Source organism: Furipterus horrens, unplaced genomic scaffold, assembly GCF_987537825.1.
Source record: "Furipterus horrens unplaced genomic scaffold, mFurHor1.1.pri manual_scaffold_5, whole genome shotgun sequence".
Lineage (NCBI taxonomy): Eukaryota > Metazoa > Chordata > Mammalia > Chiroptera > Furipteridae > Furipterus > Furipterus horrens.
In genome coordinates, this window is record NW_028327175.1 from 48845303 (window position 1) to 48858831 (window position 13529).

Below are 13529 nucleotides of genomic sequence, written 5' to 3' on the forward strand. Positions count from 1 at the left end.
CTTTTTTTTTTTTTTTTAGATTAAGTTTTATTTTATTTTATTTTTTTTTATAATGTTTTTTATTGATTATATTGTTACAACAGTTCCAATTTTCTCCCCCCTGTTGAGTTCTGAATATCTTTTTATAGCTGAATCATGAAATGATTTTACGGTAACCATAACTTATGTAATATATGTTACAATTTTTACTTTTGTCAGTAGGAATTAGATTCAGAACCACCACATGTGTAGGCAAAAAAAAAAAAAAAATCATTTATTAAAATTTTCCATTATGAAATATATGTAATTTATATGTGTGTAACTTATAACACATATGCAAATATGGAAAATATTCTACTTGTTAGCTTTACCTTCTCTCCCATCAAAAGACTAACATTCTTGTAGTTTGGGGAATAATTCTCTCTAAAATCCTTTCTCCACATCGTCGGCAGCCGTCGTCGGCAGCCGTCCGTCTCGAGAGACGATGGCGTAGCTTCCTGAGAGTCTATCTGCACCGCCGAGAATGGCTGTGCAGTCCGATTCGGGAGTGACAATCCCTGCCGCACTTGGTACAGGTGAAGGCAGATGGCCGTTGTTGCTGCTGTTGACGCTGCTTCCGCCTCGATCTTTTCTGGACCGCCTCCTCGTTGCACGCAGCCTCTGCCCGTGACGTACCTTGCCTGACCACGAGCCTCCAGGCTAGGCGGTCGTCTGCTTGAACTTCCCATGTGTTGAGATTGATGGAGCATTGTGTCATGTCCTTTTTGCAGATGTCTTTGAACCGCAGTTTTGGGCGCCCTGTCATCCTCTTGCCTTCTGCTAGCTCGCCGTAGAGGAGGTCTTTGGGGATACGGCCTGCATCCATTCTTTTGACATGGCCGAGCCACCTGAGGCGTCTCTCGCTAAGAACTGCATGCAAACTGCTCATATTGGCTCGCTTCAGCACCTCGGTGTTGGGGACCTTATCCTGCCAGGCGACATGCAGGACGCGTCGCAGGCACCTCATGTGGAAGCTGTTGAGTTTCCTTTCGTGCCTTGCGTAGGTGGTCCACGTCTCGCTGCCATAGAGGAGAGTGCTGAGTACGCAGGCTTGGTAGATGCGCAGTCTGGTTTTCTCAGTGAGGCTGGAATTGTTCCACGCTCGCCGGTTCAGTCTGGCCATAACTGTGGCTGCCCTGGCGATTCTCCGGTTGACCTCCAAGTCGACTGACAGAGAGCTCGAGATGGTGGACCCGAGGTAAGTGAAGTCGTTGACAACCTCCAGGGTGTATCCGTCGATGGTGATGCATGGGGGAGTCCCCGTGCCTTGAGCCATAACATTCGTCTTCGTCAGGCTGATGGCTAGTCCGAACTCCTTGCATGCGTGGGAAAGGCAAGTGACTAGCTGCTGGAGTCCCTCTTCGGAGTGTGATGTCAAAGCTGCGTCGTCGGCGAAGAGCATCTCACGGATGAGCACCTCTTTGACTTTGGTCTTGGCTCGTAGACGGGCCAGGCTGTAGAGCTTGCCATCGGATCTGGTGTGAATGAAGACACCCTCGCTGCAGTCCTTAAAGGCGTATTGGAGGAGCATGGAGAAGAAGATTCCGAACAGCGTAGGCGCGAGGACGCAGCCCTGCTTTACTCCGCTGCTGACTGGGAAGGCCTCAGAGGTTGCGCCGTTGTAGGACACCGTGCTGTGCATGTTGTCGTGAAAGGACATGACCACAGCAAGCAGATGTGGTGGACAGCCAATCTTCCGTAGCAAGCTGAAGAGTCCGCTTCGACTGATCAGATCAAACGCCTTCGTGAGGTCAATAAAGGCGAGGTAGAGTGGTTTATGCTGCTCGTGACACTTCTCCTGCAGCTGGCGTAGGGAGAAGATCATGTCCACTGTTGATCGGCCAGCTCTGAAGCCACACTGGGACTCTGGGTAGACGCGGGAAGCAAGAGTCTGCAGGCGGGCAAGAGCGACCCGGGCGAATACTTTGCCGACGACGCTGAGGAGAGAGATGCCCCGGTAGTTGTTGCAGTCGCTGCGGTCTCCTTTGTTCTTGTACATGGTGATAATGTTGGCGTCTCTCATATCCTGGGGGATGTAACCCTCCTTCCAGCAGAGACAGAGTAGATGGTGGAGCGGCTGTAGCAGGACTGGTTTCCCGCTCTTTAGGATTTCTGGAGGGATTCCGTCGCTTCCTGGTGCTTTCCCGCAAGCGAGGCGGTCGATGGCTTTGCCGAGCTCTGCCGCAGTAGGTGGGGTGTCTAGCTCCTCCATGACTGGTAGGTCTGGGATGGCTTTAAGAGCAGTGTCTGTTACGGTGTTCTTCGTTGCGTACAGCTCGAGGTAGTGCTCGGTCCACCGCCGCATTTGCTGTTCCTGGTCAGTGATGACCTCACCTGTCTTGGACTTAAGGGGGGCGATCTTGGAGGGGATTGGGCCTGTTGCCTTCTTGATACCCTCATACATTCCTCGTGCGTTGCCTATATCGGCGGCTTCCTGAATGCTTCTGCACAGGTTTAGCCGATAGGTGTTGGCACAGTGGCGGGCGGTCTTCTGGACTTTGTTCCTGGCAGCCCGTAGAGCTTGAAGTGTACTGGGAGTGGGCATGACCTTGTAAGCCAGTAGGGCCTTCCTCTTAGCCTCGATCACGGGTTCCATTTCTTCCCAGTGAGCCTCATACCAGTCAGCGTTCTTCCGCTCTTTCTTCCCGTAAGCAATAATGGCGGAGTTGTATATGGCGTCGCGGAGACGTGGCCAATTGGATTCGATAATGTCATCTGCCGCCACTCCCTCGCCGAGTGCATCTTCCATCTTGTTGATGAATTGCTGGGTCTTAACTGGGTTGCTGGCACAACTGGTGTTGATGCGTGGGCGACCCTTCATCTTGGAGTGGTGCAACCTCTTCGGCGTTATGCGCACCTTGCTTACCACGAGGGCATGGTCCGTGTCGCAGTCTGCACTGTGGTAGCTGCGGGTGAGGAGGGTGCTGCCAATATCCGTTCTTCTGGTGATGACGAGGTCAAGCTGGTGCCAATGGCGGGAGCGGGGGTGCCTCCATGACACCTGGTGGATCTCTTTGCACTTGAAGAATGTGTTTGTCACGCACAGGCCGTGGTGACACAAAAGCTCAAGCAGTCGCTGACCATTCTCATTGATCTTTCCTCTCCCAAAGTTTCCAAGGCAGGTGGGCCAGGCCATGTGGTCGGCTCCTACTCTTGCGTTGAAGTCTCCAAGGAGATAGAGAGCGTTACTTCTGGGAATCTTGGATAACGCTTCGTCCAGTGCATGGTAAAACTGTTCTTTCTCTTCGGTGGTGGCGCAGAGGGTTGGGGCATACGCGCTAAGAATGCTGACTGGGCCGAAAGTTGTTGACAATCGGAGGGTAAGTAATCTCTCTGTGCCTCCTGTGGGTGGCTCTATGGAGTTAACAAGCGTGTTCTTCACAGCGAACCCAACACCGTGCTGTCTTGGTTGGTCCGGAGACTTCCCTTGCCAGTAGAAGGTGTAGTTGGTTTCTCTGATAGTTCTGTTGTCGGCCAACCGGGTCTCCTGTAGAGCCGCAATCTCGATGTTTAGTCGTGCCAGTTCCCTATCGATGACGGCGGTTTTCCTGGCACCCTTGATCCACGGAAGGTCTGCAGTAAGTCCGGGGCACATGGTCCTGATGTTCCAGCTAGCGAGGCGAAGAGACGGAGGCTTCTTTCTTATTGTTTGCTTGGAATTAACTGGTGCGGGTGTTTTGTGGCCCACTTTTCGAGAGGCGCCTCTCTGATCCCCACGCACCCAGTGGGGCAGGCGAGCCATGGCGAGACGGTAGCTGTCCAGTGAGGTGCGATGACCTCTCCCACCGTCAGAGGAGACCCCTGGCGCTCGTTTCCTTCGCCAATCGGATGAGCTGATAACCGGTATCTGTCTCCTCCCGTGTTGAGTCGACATCTTGCGATGACGCTGGAGTGTCCTCTCAAGTGAAACTGAAGCTACAGAGCCTGGGCAGGGTGATATGGAGGGTCTGCTGTTGCCCATGCAGCAGACCCCCCCTCTCTCCGCAGCTGAAGGGTCCAAGGGAAAGACAAAGTCAATACAGCTTGGCTTCAGGTGCGCCGCAGGAGTTGCCGGTGTTGACTACAATGTCAAACCGCCTTAGGGACTCCGGCTCCGGATTTTCTGTCGGGGTTTACTCCCTTAGCCTTTCCCCTGAAGAGGTATGCCGCAAGGCAGCGGAGGTTTTTTGGAGTCAGAGTTTTCCTTCTCTGATCTTTCTCCACATATGGTTGTTTTAACAGTATGTTTTTTATTTCCCAAATTCAAGAAGGAGGAGGTTATGGTAGAGGAAGACAGAAAGGATGAGTTAGGGGCACAAGATCAAAAAACGAAAAAGAGAAGTGAGCGGGGGTGGGGGGGCGGTAGGAAGAGAATTCTAGATGCAGAAAAGTTTGTTTAAAAATGTTTATCAAATTATTTGTGAAGTGAAAATAATGCAAAGTCAATAATTCAGAAGTAGCAGTTTAATAAACAGAATCAGAAAATATATTACTAGAAAGGGAACGGATATTCTACCTTTTAGTCTAAGGCTCTGTACTGCATCACACTAAGGTTAGCTTTGCTTATCTCCAAATGTGGAATAACTGTCCCTAAAAGCCCTGTGAGCCCATAAATCAAGCATGGCTTAAGAAAGGAGCTTCATGAGGTCATGATCTAATGGCAAGTACCACTAACTATCTGGAACCCTGTAAGCTGGAAAATACAGATCACAAAAAGCTCACCAATGGTAACATATGTGGCCTTTTAAAAGCTTTCCAACAGATTCTCTCAAAGAATTCTGCCATCTTGAATCACTGATAAACAGGGCAATGCTCTGACTACGTAAGGAACAGTACTCAAAGATATTTTGCAAAATAAAGGGAGATTGCAATAATTATTTTCATTAACACACAAGATTCTTTTTGGTCCTGATTTCAACATTTCACAATATAGTTACAGGTATTCCTTGTTTTATTGCACTTTCCTTTACTGAACTTCGCAAATATTGTAGGTTTTTTGTTTTTGTTGTTGGTTTTTTACACAGTGAAGCTCTGTGGCAACCCTGCATTAGGCAGGTCAATCAGCACCAATTTTTTCAGCAGCATTTGCTCACTTTGTGTCCCTGTGTCACATCTTCGTACTTCTCGCAATATTTGGATCTTTTTCATTATTATTATATTTGTTATGGTGATCTGTGATCAGTGATATTTGATGTTACTATTGTAATTGTTCCGGGTGCCACGAACTGCACCCATATAAGACAGTAAACTTAACCTATAGATGTGTACGGTTCTGACTGCTCCACCCACCAGCCAGTCCCTGTCTCTCTCCCTCCCCTCGGCCCTCCCTATTCCTAAGACACAACAATATTGAGGTAAGGCCAATTAAGTACCCTACAATGGTCTCTAAGTTTCCAAGTGAAAGGAAGAGTCACAGATCTCTCACTTTAAATCAAAAGCTAGAAATGATTAACCTGAGTGAGGAAGACATCAAAAACTAAAAGCTAGGCCTCTTGTACCAGTTAGTCAAGTTATGAATGCAAAGGAAAGTTCTTGAAGAAAAGTAAAAGTGCTACTCCAGTGAACATACAATTAATAAGAAAGCAAAACAGCTACTGCTGAGATAGAGAACATTTTAGTGGTCTGGATAGAAGATCAAACCAGCCACAACATTCCCTTAAGCCAAAGCCTAACCAGAGAAGAACCCTTAGCTCTCTTCAATTCTATGAAGGCTCAGGAAGGTGAGGTAGGGCAGAAGAAAAGTTTGAAGCTGGCAGAGGGTTAGTTCATGAGATTTAAGGGAGGGGAAGCCATTTCCATAACATAAAAGTACAAGGTGATGTAAAAGTGCTGATGTAGAAGCTGCAGCGAGTTATCCAGAAAACCTAGCTAATTATTGAAGGTGGCTACACTAAACAACAGATTAGTAATGAACCAGCCTTCTATTGGAAGATGCCATTCAGTACTTTCACAGAAAGAGAAGTCAATGTCTGATTTCAAAACATTATTATTTTTTAAGATTTTGTTTTTTAGAGAGAAAAGAAAGGAAAAAAGAGAGGGAGAGAATCATCAATTGGTTGCCTCTTGCATGCCCCCAACCAGGGACCTGGTCCACAACCTAGGCAGTACCCTGACTGGGACTTGAACCAGTGACATTTCAATTCATAGACCGGCATTTCATCCACTGAGCCATACCAGCCAGTGCCTAGCTTTAAAGCTTTAAAGGACAGGCTGCCTCTCTTGTTAGGAGCTATTGCAGCGGGTGAGTTTAAGTTGAAGCCAATGCTCATTTCCATTCTGAAAATCCTAGGGCCCTTAAGAATTATATTAAACCCCCTCTGCTAGTGCTTTATAAATGGGGAACAATAAAGCCTGGATGACAGTACATCTGTTTACAATATGGTTTATTGAATATTTTAAGCTTACTGTTGAGAATTACTATTTAGATAAAAAGATTCCTTTCAAAAATATTATTGATCATTGATAATGCACCCGGTCACCAAGAACTGTGATGGGAGATGTTCAAAATTAATATTGTTTTCATGTTTGTTAACACAACATCCATTCTGCAGCCAAGGGTTAAGGAGTAACTTTGATTTTCATGCCTTACTGTTTAAGAAATGTATTTTGGAAGGCTAGAGCTGCCATAGATATTGATTCCTCTGATTTATCTGAGCAAAATAAAGTGAAAACCTTCTGGAGAGGATTCACTATTCTAGATGCCATTAACACTAATAATTCAGGGGAAGAGGTAAAAGTATCAACATTAACAGGAGTTTGGAAGAAGCTGATTCCAGCCCTCATAAGTGACAGGGAGTTCAAGACTTCAGTGGAGGAAGTAACTATAGATGTGGTGGAAATAACAAGAGATATAGAATCAGAAATGGAGCCTCAAGGTGTGACTGAATTGCTGCAATCTCACAAAACTTTAACAGACAAAGAGTGGCTTTCTAATGGTTAAGTAAAAAAAGTGGTTTCTTGAGATGGAATCTATCCTGGTGAAGATGCTGTGAAGACGGTTGAATGACAAAGGATTCAAAATATTACATAAACTTAGCTGATAAAGCACTGCATGGCTTGAGAGGACTGACTCTAATTTTGAAAGTTCTATTGTGGGTAAAATGCTATCAAACAGCATTGCATGCTACAGAGGAATCATTCACAAAAGGAGTCAACTGGTGAGGCAAACTTCATTGTTGTCTTATTTTTAAATATTGCCACAGCCACCCCAACCTTCAGCAACCCCTACCTTGATCAGTCAGCAGCCTTCAATATTGAGGTAAGAACCTCCACCATCAAAAAAGATTACAATCCAATGAAGACTTAGACAATGGTTAGCATTTTTATCAATAAAGTATTTTTAATTAAGCTATGTATATTTTTAAAGACAGAATGCTTTTGTACACTTAATAGACTATAGTGTAGTATAAACATAGTAATATGCTCTGGGAAACCAAAAGAGAAATCATGCAACTCGCTCTACTGCGGTGGTTTGGGACCAAACCTGCAATATCTCCAAGGTATGTCTGTGCTAATAATTCATGGAATAAAATTCACAGATAACCACAGGCTAATGTAAGAAATAGAAAGGAAAATGTACACGTAAATAAAGAGATATAACTCATGATAAGAGTAAACATAAAAATACATACTAGATTCAAAAAGATTACTAGTGGTCAAATGTTGAATTGAGAGGTTAAATTTTAAATCCTAGTAAGGTATGGATTTAGTTTTGCTAAGATATCACATTATTTTCATGATATTTTATAACATTGATATAGTGATAAGGTAGTTCCAATAATGAGTGGTATATTCAATTCACAGGACACTCACTACCCTTAAGATGTCAACAATATGCTTAATAATACTCTTTTTAGGATGACCACGGGTTCATTTGATTACTTTTATTTATTTTTATTTTTTACAGGTTTATTGATTTTAGAGAGAGGGGGAGAGAAAAAGAAGCATCAATGTGAGAGAGAAACATCGATTGGTTGCCTCCTGTACGCATCCTCACGGGGGATTGAACCCACTACCTTTTGGTGTATGGGACAGCACTCCAACCAACTGAGCCACCCTGGCTATGGCTCATTTGATTACTTTTAGAATAAAAAGTTAACAGTGCATCACAGGACTTCAAGGTTACTGTCATTTAAATTTACTCATTTATACTTAAAATTATTCAGAGTAAAAATATTTAATTTTAAGATCATTGGTGTCAATAAAAGTCAAAACTGGTATTTTTCTGTTAAAACCAAAAGTGTATGTCAATAGAATTTTGAGTAAGTAGAATTTTGCTAGTAAGTTTGCTCATGAATAAACTTTTTAGTAAAACCAACTGTAAAACGAGGTCATCCTTAGAAATCTATTCACAGTCTAATGATCCCAAAAGTAAAGAAGAAAACACTATAGTAAAGTTATAATGGTCTGCTTTCAGATATCAACATGTTCATAAATCTCAGTTTAAGAACATGGCCCAAGAGCATATATGAAAAGGTTTTCCTTGACCACTTTTGAGAAATACTTTATTTTATTTCTTTATTTTTAGAGAGAGGGGAAGGGAAGGAGGAGAGGGAGAGAAACACTGATATGAGAGAGAGACATCGATCGGTTGCCTATCATATGCACCTCAACCCAGGCCCGAACGTGCAACCCAGGCATGTGCCCTGCACTGTGACAGGGACCAAACCCACATCCCAGGTATGTGTCCCTGACCAGGCATAAAACTAGCCACCTTTTCACTTTGCAGGACGATGCCCAACCAACTGAACCACACAGGTCAGGGCAAGAAATTCTGTTGGAAGGGGTGAGGAAGCCAAAAGGAAGGGAGTCTTCTTTCAATTTGGAATGGAAATGCTTGTATATTTTACACAACCCTTAACCAAACTGGAGAAATATGGCTACATGTTATATTCAGGACTAAAAAGGAAAGTACTCCCCTTTGTTCATGGAAAGTCTCTCTGAAGATTCACTGTGTCTTTTAGAGTCTATGAATCATGAATATCTTATTTTTTTACCTGTATCAGAAAGGTGACAAGTCTTACACAGGAGATCTAATTTTCGATTCCACACACATAGGTCATTCCCACCAGAGAGCCAAACATCCAGTCTCTGAAGAACGGTTAAACACTGCAAAATTCAGGTGAAATGTATGTCAGTTTAGAAGTTTCATGCATTCATTGGTGGTTTTAAAGTATGTTCTAAATTCTTTCATACCCTTCCCTTCAAGTGGTGGAGCTTAATTACCCTCTCTTTGAATGTGGGCTCTACTAAGTTACTAGCTTCTAATGAACAGAAAGCGGCAGGAGTGACGGTGTGTGACCTGTAAGACTAAGGCATGAGAGACATGGTGGCTTCCTCCTTGCTCTCTCTTGGATCACTCACTTCAGGGCAGACACACACAAGCAACCATATGGAGAAAGACCCATACAGCAAGGAAGTGAGGCCTCTGCACAACCACCAACACTACTTGCCAAGCATGTGAGCCCCTCCAGGGACCCCCCAAACCCAGTCAAGCTTTCAGATGACATTACGACACACTGAGCCAGAACCATCCAGCCAAGCTGCTCTCTATTCCTGACCACAAACGCTGTGAGATATTTGTTTAAAGCAACTAAGTTTTGAGGTAATGCTATTCAGTAATAGACAACTAATATACAAGGCTTAGGATAAATTGCTTTTTAAATAAAACTAAAAATATGACCCTAGTTTTTATGTATCTTCAAATTAATATCTCGTAATTACTGACTGAGGAAACTAAGTATTTGAAGGTCTGTAGAAGTCTTCTGCCTTTAAAAGTACTTTAAAGTCCACACCTTTAATAGTACTCTCCTGACCGTGGACTCATATGAGCACAAGGGCAAGAACAAGTGAGAAGAATAAAAAGAAAAAGGAAAAGGTTCTGCCTGGGCTGAGGGTGGGACTTCTTTTCAAACTGCTGGAATAATAATGGTTGAAAATAAATGATGCAGTTTATATTTCAAGAGGTCCTAGCCTTCATTTGTATGAATTTTAAGATCAACTTGTCAAATTTTAAATATATAAGTACTTTATTCCTTTTTCTTACCAAGCAATATGCCATTGTATGAATATACTATACGTATTTGATCCTTTCACCAGTTGATGGACATTTAGGTTGTTTCTACTTTGGGACTACTATGAATAATATTGCTATGAGAATTCATGTACATGCTTTTATATAGACATACATTTTCATTTCTCCTGGGGATACGTAAGCGATTGCTGGGTCAGATAATAACTTTAACATTTTTATGAACTTTCAAACTATTTTCCAAGGTGGGTACACCATTTTACAATTCCAACAGCAATGTATAAGGGTTCCAATTTCTCTACATCCTTACCAACACTTAGTATCTGTCTTTTAGGTATTACCCATCTAGTGTGCATGAAATAGTATCACATTATGGCATTCACTTGCATTTCTCTGACTAATGATGCTAAGCTTCCTGGCCATTTATTTGCACATACTCTTTGGAAAAAAGTCTTTCAACTTCTTTGTCTACTTTTAATTGTGTTGCCTTTTTATTGCTGAGTTTAAGAGTTCTTCGTGTATTCTGGATACAACTTCCTCATCAGGTATATGATTTGCATATACTTTCTCCCATTCTGTGGGTCGTCTTCCACTTTCTTGATGATATCTTTTGAAACATAAAAGCTTTTCATTTTGATGAAGTCCAATTTAACATTTTTTTCTTCTGTTGCTGTGCTTTTACTGTCATATCTAAGATACCTAACCCAAGGTCACAAAGATTTACTCCTATATTTCTTCTAAGAGTTTTATAGTGTCTACTCTAACATATTTGTCTTTGATGTATTTTGAATTAATTTTTTGATATGGCATAAAATAGGGATCCAATTGCATTATTTGATATGTGGATATCCAGTTGACCCAGCATTATTTGTTGAAGAGACTATTCTTTCTCTTATTAAAGGGTCTTGGCATCCTTGTCAAAAATCAATTGACCATATATGCAATGTTTTATTTCTACTCTCTCAATTTCATTCCATTGAACATCTATCCTTGTCAGTGCCACACTGTCTTGATTACTATAGCTCTGTAATAAATTTTCAAATTGGGAAGTTTGTACCTGGCAAGTTTGTTCTTTCTTTTCAAGATTGTTTCAGTAGGATCCCTACACTTCTATATGAATTTTAGGATCAGCTTGTCAATTTTTGGAAGGAAAGAAAGAGAGGCAGAGGTGGGGAGAGAGGGAGGGAGGTTGGAGAGAGAGAGAGAGAGAGAGAAAGAGAGAGCTTTGGGTAAAGACTGTGTCCAATCTGTAGATAGGGCAGTGCTGAAATCTTAACCATATTAAATCTGATCCATGAATATAGGATGTCTATTTACTTAGATTTTCTTTAGTTTCTTTCAACAATATTTTGTAGTTTTGGTGTACAATTCATTTATTACTTCTTAAATTTATTTCTAAGCATATTATTCTTTTGGATGCTATTGTAAATGAATTATTTTCTTAAATTTCATTTTTGGAATGTTCACTGCTAGTATACAGAAATACAATTAACTGGTATACTGATATTGTATCCTGAAACTTTGCTAAATCCATCTATTAGTTCTAATAGGATTTTCTATATAAAAGATCATGTTGCTTGTGAATAGAGAAAAGTTTTATTTATTCATTTCCAATGTGGATGTCTTTTCTTTTTTATTGCCTAATTGCCCTGGGTCAGAATCTCCAGTACAACATTAAATAGAAATCCCTTGTTTGTTCCTGATCTCAGGGGGAAAGTATCCAGTTAATCTTTCATCATTAATATAATGTTAGCTGTGGGGCTTTCATGGATATCCTTTATTAGGTTGAGGATGTTCTCATCTATTCCTAGTTTGTTGAATATTTTTTATCATGAGGTGTTGAAGTCTCTCAAATGCTTTCTCTGCATCTATTGAAATGATCATGTTTTCTGCATTTTATTCTTACGATAGTATATTACATAGATTGATTATTCAAAATGTTAAACTAAGCTCACTATTTCTGAAATAAATCTCTCTTAGTCATGGTGTATATCCCTTTTATATGTTACTAGATTTGGTTTGCTGGCACTTTGTAGAGAATAATACACTGCTTTTGTTACTTAACATCTTATCATTAGCATTTTCCAAACTCTTTAGGTATTCTTCTAAAATGCCATTTCTGCTATAATAGTGTCAACAATTTATTAAAAAACAAAGAAGCCAGAGAAAGACAAATACCATCTGATCTCACTTATACGTGGAATCTAATGAACAAAATAAACTCGCAAAGAAAAATGAAACGAAATACCATTTTAGCATATACAGTATTCCCTCACTTATTGAGGGTATTACGTTCTAGACCCCAAGAAGTAGGAACCTTACATTTATTCTACACTCTTAAACCTACGTAACTTTAACAACATACATATACAGTACCGCAAAATCCCATGATATAGCAAAAAATCCGCAATAATTAAATATAATATTTTTAAAAATCCTGTGATACAGTGAGGCCACGATAAGTGAACCGCAATATAGTGAGGGACTACTGTATAATCTACCATAATTTAACTATTTTCTTCTAAGGTATTTAGGATAATGCCAATTATCCATTTATAAAATATATTTGCAATACACATTCTGTTCATAAATCTCTGACCTAGTTTATTATTTCCTTTAAAGAGTTTTCTAGAAGCTGAATCACTGTGTCGACTCATGCAATCATTTTTTTAGATTCATTCATAATACCAAACTACGTTCTAGAAGATATCAATTTATATTCTCAACAGCAATAAAAATGCCAATTTCACCATCTCCTTACTAATACCAACCCTTATAAAAACTTTACTATTTCAAAAAATCAATAATAGTATTTCTTATATGAGGAATCTGAATTTCTTTAATAAATTATCTGTTCGAAAACAATTTAACCACTGAACTGAGTGAAATGCTATTTTTAACAATTTTTAATGTGAAACAGGATCATAGCAGGAGCAAATACAATTGTCTGGTTGATTAACATTACAGTAAAAGCTCTTTATAAAGTACTTCCACCACACTGGAATTAAACATTTTTTATTGAACAGTTCATGAAGCAGCTCACCAAAGAAATTTCCCCAATACACTAAAATTTTTCCCCTTCCCTGTTCCTTCAATTCATGTGTTTCATCCGAAACCTAATCAGCTCAAAGAGAAAGCAAGAATATTTTTAATGGAATATAAAAGGGGGGGGGGGGGTTCTTTCAAATCACATGAAGCATAGAGATTAGATCAATTCAACACTTAAATGACTTATTCAAAAATAGTACACTGTTAAATTGGATACAAGCATATAGTAAATGGCACTTCCTTGCCCATAAACTTTACTAAGTTGATAATTAAAAGAGCATAGTTGTAGGAGATGGCTACCAAAGATGCTGCCTTTTAGGAAAAAAATAAAATACATTGATTATTGGCACACAGCAAGTCTTCTGACTTGTTTTTAAGCGTTGGTTCAAATTTAGAGATCAGTTATCTTTAAAGCAAATGAGGAAACATATCACTTTACTAATATTTCCCCAAA

General features: G+C 40.9%; 1 protein-coding gene across 2 annotated transcripts in view; it reads right to left on the reverse strand.

Annotated features, from left to right (window-relative positions):
• Positions 1 to 13529, reverse strand: part of WDR41 (WD repeat domain 41) — a 52919-nt gene that overhangs the window by 21861 nt on the left and 17529 nt on the right. For both annotated transcript variants that reach the window (XR_016511122.1, XM_090276404.1), the window contains exon 6: positions 8994 to 9105. Coding sequence is in view for 1 of the 2 variants with exons in the window: in XM_090276404.1 (XP_090132530.1) it covers positions 8994 to 9105 (112 nt within the window). In the remaining variant the exon portion in view is untranslated. The remainder of the gene's footprint in view (positions 1 to 8993; positions 9106 to 13529) is intronic.